At 41.8% G+C, this 15,622-nt stretch overlaps 1 protein-coding gene across 1 annotated transcript; it reads right to left on the bottom strand.

The window, feature by feature from the left end:
- Positions 1-3,583: 3,583 nt before the first annotated feature.
- Positions 3,584-15,414, bottom strand: ddx20 (DEAD (Asp-Glu-Ala-Asp) box polypeptide 20). The gene is made up of 11 exons (XM_060932242.1): positions 15,195-15,414; positions 13,340-13,434; positions 11,119-11,287; positions 10,588-10,702; positions 10,314-10,456; positions 10,062-10,200; positions 8,467-8,525; positions 8,292-8,374; positions 8,106-8,211; positions 7,365-7,466; positions 3,584-5,195 (listed from the first exon to the last, which is right to left on the bottom strand). The coding sequence occupies exons 1-11, from the start codon at positions 15,388-15,390 to the stop codon at positions 4,030-4,032; spliced, it is 2,373 nt and encodes a 790-aa protein (XP_060788225.1). The 5' UTR covers positions 15,391-15,414; the 3' UTR covers positions 3,584-4,029.
- Between the last annotated feature and the right edge of the window lie 208 nt (positions 15,415-15,622).

The raw sequence follows: 15,622 nt of genomic DNA, 5'->3' as shown, positions 1-15,622 counted from the left end.
CACACCGCATTGATACAGTAATTCATGGTAAAGGAGCCCCAACCAAGTATTGAGTGTATAAATGAATATACTTTTCAGAAGTTGGACATTTCTGTATTGTAAATCCTTTTTTTGACTGATCTTAGGGAATATTCTAATAATTTGAGATACTGGATTTCTGATTTTCATGAGCTATAAGCCATAATCATCAAAATTAAAACAAAAAAGGCTTTAAATATTTCACTTTACATGTAATGAATATAGAATATATGAAAGTTTACCTTTTTGAATTAAATTATGAAAAAAAGGAACTTTTTCATGGTATTCTAATTTTTTGAGATGCACTAGTACATAACATGTTGCTAGTCTAGCCAAGCATTAGGTCTAATAAAATATATCATGACCATGCAACCCGTTAAAAGTTTTACTATTGAGACCAAAGTTCTGTCCATGTTACACCAACTTATGGACTTGTTGAATGTTAACTTGAGTATGCTGAGGCTAGGGCCCTGTCCACACGGCAACGGATTCAGGTGACTCCGATACAATTGCTTATCGTTTAGGCCTGGCGTCCACACGGCACCGGCGTTTTGGGTGCCCAAAACGCAATCTTTTTGAGAACGGGTTCCAGAGTGGAAAGATCTGGCAACGTTGCCGTTGTGAAGTCGTCTGGATGAGTAAAACGGATTTGTTTACGATGACGTCACAACCACATGACTGTGAGTGCTTCACGCCGGGTAGAAGTGTAACGAATATCACCAGGAAAAATCCTTACAGAGCACTAGTGAGAGTGAAACACGAGCTTGGATATTATTATTATTATTATTATTATTATTATTATGTTCAGTGTTAGTTCACAGTAGTAATGCAAGAAGCAGAATAGTGACAGTAATAGTGAAGCAAAAACATGCAATTGTACAAACACTGCAGCTCTACAGCAAAATATTCATTTATGAAATGGTCTGATTCTTAACACCAGTAGTGCCAATGAGCTTCTCATTGCGATGCGAGTTGTCAACAAATCCTATAACTTGGTTCATGAAACGCGCTTACAAAATATTTTCACTGTGAATATTTATTGTGTAATGGTGCAAAGTGAGAGAGAGAGAGAGTCAATCCCGCCAGCAAAAATAGAGAAAAAAAGAGCGATCTCACCTCTTCAGATGTGGGTTTAAGTCCTACAATACATTCCTCAAAAAGGGCGTAGAGGAGCAAATTAATCATTATTTAATTAGCATTCAATTTATTCCGGACCATTAAAGATGCCGCCTTCCGTGTAGAATCATAGGTCATCCTCGCCGCCATTTTGGAGAGGTCAAAGCGGAGAATAAAGATTAGCTGCGTTTAACTGTACCAACAGGTTTGCCATCCAAACGAGATCACATGGGATTACCTTTCACAGGTGAGACTGGAAAAATACTTTTCATTGTATTTGGTCATTATAATGTAATTTTACAAACAGATTTTCCTGACTTTGTGGCTAATATGCATCCTTACTTCTTCTATTGTTCTGGTGTCTCCGAAGGGACCGTCTTACAGCGCCCCTAGAGGTGTGGCATGTGTATTGCATCGTTTTCAGCAAGCGTTGCGTTGCCATATGGACCTGATATTTTACTGATTGTTGCCCATTTGGACGCGATATATTTTTAAATAACATCTCGTTGCCGTTGTCGTGTGGATGTAGCCTTGATCTAGCTCTATTGGATTTTTATAACTGAATGGCCTTGAGCTACAAAAAAGTGTTGGGAGAAATAACAGATGCACAGAGCTTTCATACTAACCTGATATAAAATGTTCTCCACACACACGGGAATGCTTTGTTGGCATCCAGTCTTCCCATTTAACTGCAGCTTGCCATTTTTCTCCTCTTTCTGGATTCAGCAGGAAACGGTGAAAAGTTAAACCAGGCTCATCTCCATGTCTGTTATTACATCCAAAAGCACTACAGGTCTCTGACATTGTTCTTTTAGATGTAACTTCTATAGGTTTATCTGTAAATGTTTACTGAATTGAGCTTACAAACACTTGTGCCGGTCATTGTCAAAACACAAAGCTTGCCTGGCAACATGGTCGCATAAACAAATCCTTAGTTACGATGACATCATTTGAAAGGTCCCTATAAGCAACTGTTGGCTAGTGTAATAGGCTCGCTCAAAGATGTTGTTGATGATAATGAAGAAATTTTAAGGAGCTTTTATTTTGTTCTTACAAGCATACTGAAGGAAATCTGCAATTGTCAAATCTTATCTGCCATAGTTTTTACACAGAAAGGTCACCTCAGACAGTATGTGGAGCTCCTCTAATTTGTATTGTGTGCTCTGATTACAGGTCATCAACACAAGATCACTTCATCACTGAGGCTGAAGGAATTCTGATTGCCTTTTAGGACTCTGACAGAAAATAATGAGAGGAAAAATCCAAAATAATCTCTTTCAATTCAAGTATGTTTGCTTGATTGATACAAAGCGCTATACTAAAATATCTTGTAAGATTCTGTTAACCTCTATGGACAAACTTCACTGTTTTGTATAGGTGATAAGGAAATGTGAAAGACTTCTCAGTTGTCAGATTGCCAGCCTGTTTGTGAGAGTGAATTACTGCCCAATCACAGCGCAGGAGGCTGTTGTGCACATAAGTACACTAGCTTTGTGCCAATTTGATTTTCAGTCATGCAGAAACCCTTCGGTCAAGTGCTCAAGGTTAAAAATGGGCAAATTGCTGAAAATAAGTCAAACCTTACTACAGTAGAACCTGATACTCTATAGCAGCCAGTATATAAGCAGAACAGAAACCTTGGCATTTATCAAATTATTTGACAATCATTTAAATGTTGTTTCAATTTTATTAAGTTGTAAACGTCTAATAGGCTGTTAAAAGGCAGGATTATTTTGTTTTTCGTTTTCTTTCTGCCCTTTTCAAGGCATCATACTAACCCAGAAGGAGCAAATAACAAAAGACATTATGAGACACATCATAAAATACAGGACAATATGGTGACACAGTGGGTAAAGTTCTCAGCTCCAGCTTACTGTTTTTGTGGAGTTTCTGTGAATGTTCTCCAGTTTCCTCTCATCTCCAAAAGCATGCTGGTAGGTGGACTGGCTAGATAAATTGCCTTTAGCTGTAAACGTGTTAGTGTGTGTACATAGTGCCCTGATGGACTGGCATCCTATCCAAGGCATGTTTCCAGGTTACACCCCAGACCATATAACTGTACAACAACATTCTATTTTCATAGTGCCTTTCTAACACTCAAAAACAGACACGTTAAAAAAAAAAAAAGAGGGCAAACATGGAGAGAAAACTTAAGTCAACTCTTAAAATTAGAGAAAAAAGTGCAGTCATGTAGGTCCTGGGGAATTGCACTCTGCCTCTCATTGATGGGAGTCACGTCTAGATCACCACCTACATCACCACCTTTAGTCCAATACTGGTGAACTAATGAGTTTGAGTAGGGGTGTATGACTGCAAGCGCGCATACAAATAAGGTAGACATACAAATAATGTATTGCTTTGTAAGTGAGAAATAGTGGCTTGTGTTTGACTTGTGAAATGGGAAAGCATTGGTGTATGGGTGTAATGTATGCTGAACTTCTGGCATGAGTAAGGAGCAAATTTTTTTAATATGCTGGATTCAGAATCACAGTAATCCATGCAGGGTTTATACTGAAATTATACAAGTGGCTGGATAAGTACATTTGTACACATTTAGTCACTTGGCAAGTGAACGCCAAAACTAAAAAGTAAAAAACTACTTATGACATTCTTTTTTTTTTATCCCTACAACAACCTAAGATCCACTACAATTCATTAATTAATTCCTGTTATTTCGATCAGGAGGCTTTTATTATCCAATACTATAAGTACACTGTAAAGTGAGAACTGTTCATTGATCCATGATAAAATAATCAGTGCCATAAGTCAGTTTCTCTTAACACTGACTCTTCGGCACTAATGTATCACCTCAGGTTCAGACCTCCTACATGTGCTATACATCTAACACCGGGTTTCCTGCATCTCCCCAGATACGAGATTTCTACAGTTCTTAAATCAGCGTTTCATCATTTCCATCATGTATACAGCATTCATGCGATATGCAGCTAGCCAGTTATAATGTGAGTGGTAATAAGAGGCTGAACTCAAAGAGCTGTAATATTCTTTCCAGGCTTGGTAACATGCTCTCCAGTAGTCCTGTTCATGTCCATTCCCTTCTTCTTGAGAGGATTCACCGTCCTCTTCTTCATCCTCCTCCTGTGTCCTTCTCCGTGTCTTCCAGCTCCCTTCCTTTACCTTGGCAGTCTTCCCAGCCCTCTTTTCCTCAGACATTGACCTTGACTTGCAGTGCTGAACAGCCTGAGTGTGATTGTTAGGATGAGTCTTGATTTGAGGTTTGGAAGGACTTGGTCTGAGTTTGATGGGCTGCTTTGCCATACTGGCTGTGCGTGCTGATAATTTTACAACGTGCTGTGGGCCGCAGTTCAGGTTTGGGGCACTGGAAAGAGAGCTGGATGCCGAGGCATCCGTTTTCTGTTCTGTCTCCATCTCAGACTCACTGTCTAAAGAGGAAGAAGAGCTACCAGCCATGCACCTAGAGGTTGAACCCACTGACTGCTCAGATTGAGCAATTTCATCTCTTAAGACTTGCTCTTCATGTTTACTATAAGATTTAATACAAGCCCCATCTGTTCCAGCACTGCCGTCAGCATTGTTTTTCTGTTGCTCATCAGCTAAAGTGTTTACCTCATGTGTTCCATACAGTTTTATGATCTCGACTGTTCGGCCAGAACCAGTGGTCATAAAAGACTCAAAGTCAGCCAGGGCCTCAGTGAAGGACACAGGTCTCACTGCTTGAGGTTTAAAAGAGGGCAGGGGAGGGATTTTGGGAAGGGCCTCCTGCATCTCCTTCCTCGTAAGAGCTGGACGAGGCTCTAGTGTTTCAGCACTGTGTAAATGGTCAGGGCCAGTGACAGCTTTTTTGACCTTGTTCCTGTCAATACTGGATTTTTGTGTTCTAGCAGGACTGTAACGCTCAGTCTGTTCTTTAGTGAGAAGTCTGTGCTGAGGCTCTTTGGGGGATTTGGAGACTGTCTGCTCAGATTTGGGCTGTTTCTTTTCTACATTGGATCCAAGGGAAAGAGCAAGGTCATTTTTTGAAGGAGGCTGAACAATCACATTCCAATCACACGGCTCTTCCATTAACTCTGCTGGGATTGGATCTGAGGAACACCACAGAAAAACATAATGAGCAGAGACAACACAGACACAGAAGGAATTAGATTCAAAATTATATCGACTTTACAGTCTAATGCACCCTGTGTGGGATTCAGAACTGCCCCTAAGAATCCAATGCAACTAAATGTTACATTCAGCATGCCTCAGAAGTGGGAATTTGGAGCTCGGTATTGTATCATTTTTGACTTCCATGCACTCAAACAAACAAAGGGGGTGTAAATTGGGGACAACTTCATAAAGTTAAGGGCTAAACTGTGCTTCCAATAAAGCCAGACACTCCTCATGCAATGAAGTGGAATACCTGCACCAGGCTTGTAGTACTCAAGACCGACTCATAGCCAAGTTTACATTAGACCGTATCGGTCTCGTTTTCTTCGCGGATGCACTGTCTGTTTACATTAAAACGCCTGGAAACGGGAATCCGCCAGGGTCCACGTATTCAATCCAGATCGTGTCTGGTCCGGTGCTGTGTAAACATTGAGAATACGCAGATACGCTGTGCTGAGCTCTAGCTGGCGTCGTCATTGGACAACGTCACTGTGACATCCACCTTCCTGATTCGCTGGCGTTGGTCATGTGACGCGACTGCTGAAAAACGGCGCGGACTTCCGCCTTGTATCACCTTTCATTAGAGTATAAAAGTATGAAAATACTGCAAATACTGATGCAAATACTGCCCATTGTGTAGTTATGATTGTCTTTAGGCTTGCCATCCTTCCACTTGCAAGTGGTAAGTGACTTGCGCACAGCGGTTCAGTCCCGAATCACTGCTCGTGCGCTTACCTCGCACGCTCTGTGAGCTGCGCAGGGCCGGAGTGCGCACCCTCCAGACGGCACTCGCTGTTCAGGGCGGAGTGATTTGGAGTGCAGCTGCTGAGGAGGAAGCGATGAGCCGCACTGACACATTTCTCAACTTACGTGCCGAATTAGTCATGTGATTAGCGTATCCGTGTATTGGCGTTGCTGTGTGCACGCGAATCGTGTATTGGCATTGCTGTGTGCACGCTAATTGTTTTTAAAAACGTTAATCTGATGATCCGCTGATACAGTCTAACGTAAACCCCACCCATGACTTGGACTTGACTCGTGCATTAACTGCATTCAGACTCGTAAATTGGAGATGAGGACTCAAATTTTTTCTTTATTTTTTGTAACATGCCATAAGATATTTTTATCTACATTAATTTTTATACTAATTTATTGCAAGAGAATGCACATTCACCTGTTCATACTTCATGCTCAGGAACAAATTAAACGTTAAATGGTGCTAAAATGCCTGGAGAGACGCCCCTAGGATTGTCTGCTTTGCTTGTACAGACTTCTCGTAGGGGGGGGGGGGGGGGGGGGGTGTTCACTGTGTGTTCCATATGTAGAAGAACTATCGAGGAGACAACTTTGAACTTCAATCATCTGGCGAGACTCCACCCAGAGAAGGAAGTGACATGCTATGTTCATTGCTCTGTTGATACTGGGCGGGGCTTGCTGAGCGATGAACTAGCTTTTTATCTGTAGCCTATTAACTAAAATGAGTCAGTTGAGCAGTACCATTAGTCCAACAGAGTAGCAGATGGCTTCGCATAAAGGCAGCAACAGCCACCGTCAAATGGTGCGGTTGGAGTCTTGTTCTCAGACTCGACTCAAATCAAATCAAATTTTCTTTAATGACTTGGACTCAAAACACTGGGGACTCAAGACTGAACTTGGACACAACACTGACCTGCACTATTCTATAAACATGATTTAACAAATACATGAAATTTGCTCAGATCTAAAGGGGAAAGAGGAATGCCACCCTTCCTGAAATGAGAGCCAATAATTATGCTCTCATGGCATCTTGTACCCCTAGTCACACATAGCGGTGGCATCATCTGGGCAAAGGCTCAGACATGTGTCATACTCAAGCTGGGTTTTTAAATACAAAAGCCAGAAAGCAGCTGTTTTACAACTGGAATGCCAAGAGAAATTTGGTTATATAATTCTAGATTTCCTTGGGGGACAACAAAAAAAATAAAAATAAAATAAACCACACACTCCTGTAGTTGAAATCCATTTTAGGAATGAAAGTGCCTCTAAATAGTTAAAAGGCAAAGCAAAGACAATAGTGTTGTGTGTCAGCAAAGGGACTAACATCTCAGCACCTTTTCTCCATTTACCTGGTAATGGGCTAAGTGCCAAGCTGCACTTCTGAGCAATGGCCATCATTTTGTTCTCCTCTTCTCCATGACAACAGTACGTCACTGCAACCCCCAGAGTTCCTGAGACAAGGCACATTTTTTGTAAACGTGCTTCAGGTTAAAACAGTGAACCATGGAGATAAAAATGCCCTACAGAGTTGAGTTTCTCTTGCAATCTTTGCAAATCCAGACCTTTAAATTATAAGTTTCTGCCTGAATTAATATTGAAATATTATTTACATTATATATGTGAAAATGCTTACAATAAAATTACAAAATATGGCATAAAAATATTCACATAAAGCTCTTATTCATTATAAAGGGCTTGCACAAGTGACTTCAGTCCAAAACATCCCGTTTCTCTAGAAACTGTACTTCACATAACTTTCATTACAGTTACAATAAATTACTTACTACAGCTACAATAAATGCATTGCAGTTTCACCCAAATTTCTTTTTCAGATATAGAAAAGTCATATCTACTTTAACTGAACTGAAGGTAAAAACTTTATGGGTTTTATTAACAAACAAAAAAAAAAAACTATCAGATTTTTATCCTTATAACTCCAAGACAAAGGTCATCAGTGCAAATTTTCTGCAGTGTACCTGCAATGAGGTTGAGTGAAACGTAAGGAAACTAAAGGAGGAGTCTGATACCTAACACTAAAACAAACAGACTAAACTGCATAAACAGAGTGCAGCGCAGAAGCAAAGACTGACCGAAGCGTCCGGCACGGCCAATCCTGTGCATGTACGTCTCCCAGTCCTGAGGCACATCCAGATTAATCACCAAATTCACTTTCTCTGCATCTATACCCCGTGAAGTCTTTGAAAGAAAGAAGAGTTCACTTGTTGACAGTGTTACAGGCAAAGTTTGTGCGCACACACTGGTATTTCTGATCTCACCAAATCAGTGGAGATAAGGACGCGACACTGGTACAGCTTTAGCTTAGACATTGCTTCAAGCCTCTGTTCCTGACTCAAACTGCCTGCACATGCACACACAAATATTAAATCTGTTTTCATTTAGACAAACTGCTTGAAAGCAAACTGTTGAATGCTGTTTAACTGAGAGCGTCACCTGAGATGCAGACAGCAGGTAGGCCTTTGGAGGAGAGGACATCAGCCAAGCGCTGCGCCCTACAGAGGAACACAGCCACTTCAGATCAGCAGAGTTAAAATGCAAATAAACAGCACAAGTTGAAACATTCGCCAAACGCACACGATTTTTAAGCCATTACTGGGCAATTTAATTACTTAACCTCAATACATCTCTTGGGCGGCACGGTGGTGTAGTGGTTAGCACTGTCGCCTCACAGCAAGAAGATCCGGGTTCGAGCCCCGTGGCTGGCGAGGGCCTTTCTGTGCGGACTTTGCACGTTCTCCGCGTGGGTTTCCTCCGGGTGCTCCGGTTTCCCCCACAGTTCAAAGACATGCAGGTTAGGTTAACTGGTGACTCTAAGGCTACGTTTACACTAGACCGTATCTGTCTCGTTTTCTTCGCGGATGCACTGTCCGTTTACATTAAACCGCCTGGAAACGGGAATCCGCCAGCGTCCACATATTCAATCCAGATCGTGTCAGCTCCGGTGCTGTGTAAACATTCAAAATACGCGGATACGCTGTGCTGAGCTCTAGCTGGCGTCTCATTGGACAACGTCACTGTGACATCCACCTTCCTGATTCGCTGGCGTTGGTCATGTGACGCGACTGCTGAAAAACGGCGCGGACTTCCGCCTTGTATCACCTTTCATTAAAGAGTATAAAAGTATGAAAATACTGCAAATACTGATGCAAATACTGCCCACTGTGTAGATATGATTGTCTTTAGGCTTGCCATCCTTCCACTTGCAAGTAGTAAGTGATATGCGCTGGGATCACACACACAGCGGCTCAGTCCCGAATCGTGGCTTGTGCACTTCACTCGCGCGCTCTGTGAGCTGCGCAGGGCCGGAGTGCGCACCCTCCAGAGGGCACTTGCTGTTCAGGGCGGAGTGATTTGGAGTGCAGCCGCTGAGGAGGAAGCGATGAGCCGCCTGCGGATGCCTGCGGAGCCGAGCGTATCCGCGTATTGGTGTTGCTGTGTGCACGGCTAACGGTTTTAGTGTAAACGCGAATCGTTTTAAGAACGTTAATCTGATGATCCGCTGATTTGAAGTAATGTAAACGTAGCCTAAATTGACCGTAGGTATGAATGTGAATGGTTGTCTGTGTCTGTGTGTCATCCCTGTGATGACCTGGCGACTTGTCCAGGGTGTACCCCGCCTTTCGCCCGTAGTCAGCTGGGATAGGCTCCAGCTTGCCCACGACCCTGTAGAAGGATAAAGCAGCTAGAGATAATGAGATGAGACGGTACATGAACCGATATCCTAGTAGTAGAGTAGCCAATCAATCAATCAGAGTGTGCAATTGCTCATATCCAGTGAATGCGAATAGAATAAACCAAAATACACAACTCGGCTCATCTGGGGTTTTGGTGAATCTGAAGAGTTAAATTTTCTGAATTAAATGACCAGGAAGAAGGCTTCCACTCCCTTTCTGCAGAATTACCAAGGATGTTATTTTTCATCCAAACTACTAACATAATAATAATAATAATAATAATAATACATGAATATAACTGACAAAGATGTTCTTTTAGAAAAGCAGGACATGAATAAAACGATCACCACAAACCTTGTATGCAGATTGGAGAAGACCAGCGCCTGGTTAAAGGGAACTTTACTGAACAGCTCTAACAGATTCTGCACTTTTTCCTCAAAAATCTTATGAGGCAGGGCATGAGAGTGCACCAGCTTATAGAACTGTTTCAGACCTGCATGGGAAGGGTGAGAAACACACCCAAGAGTGACTGTTTGTTCGTTTGGTTTTCTTTGCGAAATAACACGTGCCCATTAAGGAGGAGGAAGAAGGGAGGTATAGCCTCACCGAGGAGTCCAGGATCAGTGGGGTTCAGGCGCACAAACGTCGGCTCTCTCATATACCTGCACAGATGCTGCGCTAAGGATTCTGGGTAAGTAGCTGAGAGTGCCAGCATCTGTTTATTCGCTGGCAGAGAGGAGAAGATCCAGCTGAAACAAGGAGGTACTGATATTGACCCAAAAGCTTATCCAATTTACACAACACTCAGTTTCATTTAACTGAAACATTAAATATGATAAATACGTTCACGTAAATGCAGAAGAAATAACTTGTGTCTCACTTGATCTGCTCTTGGAAACTGCCCTCCTCCAGCAGTTTATCCGCCTCGTCCAGAACAAACAGACGGATACTCGCTGTGAGCAGAGCTCCCATCTCAATCAGCTGCTTTATACGACCTAAAAAGAACATCAGCTCCTTACTCAAATCACCGCTCTACACACACAAACCAGTTCTCTAGAACTCAGCTCTCAGTCCTCCATTAGTATAAAAGCACTACAGTGTCTACAAATTGGATGTACACAGTCATCGGGTTGGGGGGGAATAAAACTTCAATACAAGCTTTTAAAACAAGGTCAAGATGTTTGCTCCTGGTCGAACACGGGCTCTGGGGACTCAGCATTTGCAGTTCTGCAAAAGTTTCTAGAAGGTTCCTAGTTCAAATGGGGATGGGGAAAGTCATGATTATGCTTTTGAACAAAAACCTTAACCTCCTACTTCTCAGCTACAGTCTGCTCTATAAAAACATTTACCCACTGGTTTTATAGAGGAGGACAGAATTCTAGACTAAGCTTTAAGCTTGATCCACACAAACCTGGTGATCCGATGGCAATGTGACATTTCTTCAGATGGAGTTTGTCCTGACTCACAGGACGTCCACCAATAAACACATGGCACTCCAGCCCCTCCATGGCACTGCCTATCGCCATCACCACTGCATGGATCTGCACAGCAATCTCTCTGGTTGGAGCCAAAACAAGGACCTATTTCCAAAAAAAAAAGAAAAGAAAAAAGTAACAGGGTAAAATCCACTTCAAAATCACCAGATTTTAAAAACATAGTCCTGACAAACCATCTCAAATTTGCTTTACACTTTCAGGAAATCATGCCCCTATTCCCATTAAACAGGGTGCAAAATTTCAGTCTTTTCCAGCTGCAGAAAAAGTTAAAGTTCCACAAATCATTACTTTTGAACTATTCATGGGAGATGCATGAAATTTTCAGGAATTGCTGTCCATTAGGCAGCTGGACCATAGAAGGTTCACGCTGCACGCTACACGCGTGTAAAGAAAAGTGGACAAACGTAGCATGACTTGCTCTGGGCCATAGAACGGCGTTCACGTTGCACGCTGCACACTTCACGCGTGAAGCGAGAAATGAACATGCACACTTTTTTCTAGGCGTGAAGATGGAAATTCTAGTCAATGCATGCACGACCCCAAGGTCACCGCCGCACCAGCCAATCAGAATGGGTCTAGGGAGATAAAATGGACGACTACCGAGAAAAGTTGAAGTTTAATGGCCCAGGGTCCGGTTCTTCACGTGAACGTGTAGCGTGCAGCATGAACCTTCTATGGCCCAGCTGCCTTATAAGATGTCTAACTTCTAAAATAAGAAGAAAAAAAAAGTCTTCAGATGCATATTTCCAATTTATGGCTTGCTGAAATTGCTTAAAAATTGCTAATAGAAAAAAAAAAAGAACTAACATGAGTAACGTGTAAATTTGAAATTTTATTGTGCTTTAATGTGGAGACAGAGGGTCAAAGCTTTTTTTTTTTATATTTACAGCAGGTAATAAATGGGAAACATGCAACTGAAGACATTCTATGTTAGAATTAAAGACATCCCAAACTAGAAAACAATCGTCCAAAAGTAATGAATTGTGGAACTTCGTAACGTTTTCTGCAGCACTCTTTTTTTTTTTTACAGGGCAACACACTTTTTAAAAAAATCTCTACATCTCAGAAACTGTTGCAGCTACAAGCTAAAATTTTGCACACTATTCTATTGCAAACAGCGATATGATTTCCAGAAAGTATGAAGCGAATCTGAGATGGTCAGTCAAGACAGCTCTAAGGAATGGAATTCACAGGGAATGACCCTTTAATGATTTGCTCTTATGTCTTGCCAAGCAGTGAAACCAGTAGCTTGAATAATAAGCAATTATTGGATGAGGTTGGACAAAATATGATTTGTTAGTGACAAGAAAGCAATTATTTGCAGACACGGAACCAAGTTCAATAATTGTTTTATCATTCAATTTTTTAAAAATACTGATAACGTTCATGAGAAGTTTTTCTTCACGTTTTCACTGCTTTTACTTTCAGTTAAACAAGCCAACTCATTGTCAATTTAGGGAAGCAAGCCACATTGACAAAGGTATGAAATAACTGTGCATGAGCAGACCATTATTTGTAGGCAGTTATTCGCAGTTCGCTCAACCAATCAAAACAGCATAAACAATAATTTGAATGATAAAACCATTTAGTCCTATACTTAGATCTTTTTTTTCCCTTTTGGCTGCTCCCGATTAGGGGTCGCCACAGCAGATCTTTTGTCTCCATTGCTCCCTGTCCTCCGCATCCTTCTCTACCACACCTGCCACTTTCATGTCCTCTCTCACCACATCCATGTATCTCCTCTTTGGCTTTCCTCATTTGCCTGGCAGCTCCATCCTCAACATTCTCCTTCCAACATGCTCTGCATCTCTTCTCAGGATGTGCCCAGACCATCTCAGTCTCATCTCTCTTAGCTTCATTCCCAAGCTCTCCACATGTGCTGTCCCTCTGATGTGCTCGTTCCTTATCCTGTCCAACCTCCCATTGCAACCCGTAACATTCTCAACTCCACCACCTCCAACTTTGCCTCCTGTCTCTTCGTTAAGGGGACGGTCTCCAACCCATACATCACAGCTGGTCTCACTACTGTCTTATACATCTTACCTTTCACTTTTGCTGGGACTTTCCTATCACAAATGACTCGTGAAAAAGTCTTAATCCTATACTTAGATAAATAAATAAAAATAATTACAATACCTGAGTGGCAGCATTTTCCAGTACCAGGGAGTCCAGGGCAATAGTGGAGAACACACAGGTCTTTCCTGTGCCAGATTTAGCCTGAACAATAAGATCTTTAAAAAAAAAAAAAAGCAAGAAAGAATATATTATAGCTATATGGCTTGGATTAAACCCATTCAGTTAATATCAAACTGCCTAATAGCTGTAAAAGCCCAATAAATACAAATGAGATACTGGTGGGTTAACTGCTCCCTGGGCGCTGTTACCATGGCTGCCCACTGCTCTGTGTGTGTGCGCGCGCAAGTGTGTGTTCACTGCTTCAGATGGGTTAAATGCAGAGAGGAATTTCATAAGTTCATAATAATTCTAAAATTATTGGACTTCCTGCTCGCCACCTGAATACTGTGTACGAGCAGCAGGCTAGCGGCCTGGCTCGTCGAATTCTTAAGGACTCGACTCATGCTTTGTTCCCGGCATTTGAGCAGCCGCCATCTGGTCGCAGGTTCCGCTGTCCAGCCTGTAAGACCCAGAGGAGGAGAGCAACCTTTGTTCCAAGTGTTATTCTCCTCCTGAACTCTAAGAAGTCTAAGACAGTTACAATAACTTAAGTCTTCTGTACAATACTCTAGTGCAATATCACATGTCCTGATGTGCAATATTACAATATCACCTTGTCACTTTAACTACAATGTCATTCTAATCATATTGTCATTTTAATTTTATCCACGCATCATTTTATTTATTTGCCATATTTTATCTGCTGCTTTTTTTTTTTTTTTTTAAACTTTGTTACTGGCAACAGGGGGCGGCACGGTGGTGTAGTGGTTAGCGCTGTCGCCTCACAGCAAGAAGGTCCGGGTTCGAGCCCCGTGGCCAGCGAGGGCCTTTCTGTGCGGAGTTTGCATGTTCTCCGCGTGGGTTTCCTCCGGGTGCTCCGGTTTCCCCCACAGTCCAAAGACATGCAGGTTAGGTTAACTGGTGACTCTAAATTGACCGTAGGTGTGAATGTGAGTGTGAATGGTTGTCTGTGTCTATGTGTCAGCCCTGTGATGACCTGGCGACTTGTCCAGGGTGTACCCCGCCTTTCGCCCGTAGTCAGCTGGGATAGGCTCCAGCTTGCCTGCGGCCCTGTAGAACAGGATAAAGCGGCTAGAGATAATGAGATGAGACTGGCAACAGGCCTGCCATTGTATATTGTACATAATACGCTTTTTTTTTTTGCCCACCCATTTTTGTGATTATATTCTTTTTGTGATTTTATTTTCTTGCTCTTTTAATGTACCGCTCTTCGCCCTTCTAATTGCCCTTCGGGGATAAATAAAAAGTTTTGTCTAAGTCTAAGTGTGTGATGAATAAAGTTGTGCTTTCTTTCTTTAAGGGTTCTTCCATTAAAACTTAAAGAAATCTATGTCAGTATCGGGCATAATAATGATTTAAGTTTTCACATCTTAGCTTCTCAGATGATTAACTGAATATCTGAGCAACAATTTACATCCCTACATAATGTGTAGGTCTTTATCTACAGTTCATGTCTTGTCTCTGCCTATTATGTACATGGATGTACCAAATTTACATTTCATCATCATTGTGCAGCCTTAAACCAAGCTTTGCTAATTTGAAAAAGGTTGGCTGTAATAAATAGGTAGCCATAATATTTATGGTTAAATAAAGAGCATAATATTTGAATACTTCATTTAAAAAATAAAATTAAAAATAAAAAACTAAAGAAAACACATGTAAATGTGGCTGCAAAAAGTTTGAAATCCCTGAACTAATTTATACCGCACGAACTTTGCACCTAAGTAGGAATTATTATTATTATGATTAAATAGTTGAGTTGTAGAGTAAATGAAGCTACTTTAGTTTTTCCTACCCAGTCCGCACCGCCCCAGCGGAATCGCCTTCAGCTGGATTGGTGAAGGTCTCTGAAAGCCGGAAGCTGCCAAACCCTCCAGAACTGGTTTAGAAAGCAGTAAGGAGCTGAACTCCACACCACCAGCCGAGAGAACATCATCTGTTCGCGTCCTAACATCAATCTCATGAGCTGCCTTCCTCAAGCACGCCGCCATATTTCTCAATAACTGAGCGTTGCCGTGAGGCTTAGTCCACTTCTTCGCGGGTGAATTATATTGTTACTATTATAGACCATAGTGCCCTCTATTGGACCAAGTGAGGGCATTCACGTGCAATACTTATTCATGTCCAGAAGATGTCGCCAAACACAAACATTTCGTATTCATATGCAAGTAGCCCAGACTGAATTTCACCCATGAGCTACCCATAAGCTTTTTGTTATAAGAA

This window comes from Neoarius graeffei, chromosome 10, assembly GCF_027579695.1.
Source record: "Neoarius graeffei isolate fNeoGra1 chromosome 10, fNeoGra1.pri, whole genome shotgun sequence".
NCBI lineage: Eukaryota > Metazoa > Chordata > Actinopteri > Siluriformes > Ariidae > Neoarius > Neoarius graeffei.
This window is presented reverse-complemented; position numbering and strand designations above follow the sequence as displayed.

What these genes read in the sequence shown, in the direction of transcription:
- ddx20 (XM_060932242.1), bottom strand. Translation starts at nt 15,390, where the DNA reads ATGGCGGCGTGCTTGAGGAAGGCAGCTCATGAGATTGATGTTAGGACG. An exon ending in TGGCCGTGCCGGACGCTTCG is followed by an intron (nt 7,467 to 8,105) that starts GTCAGTCTTTGC and finishes GCCTTGTCTCAG; the next exon opens with GAACTCTGGGGGTTGCAGTG. An exon ending in GGCACTTAGCCCATTACCAG is followed by an intron (nt 5,196 to 7,364) that starts GTAAATGGAGAA and finishes GGTGTTCCTCAG; the next exon opens with ATCCAATCCCAGCAGAGTTA.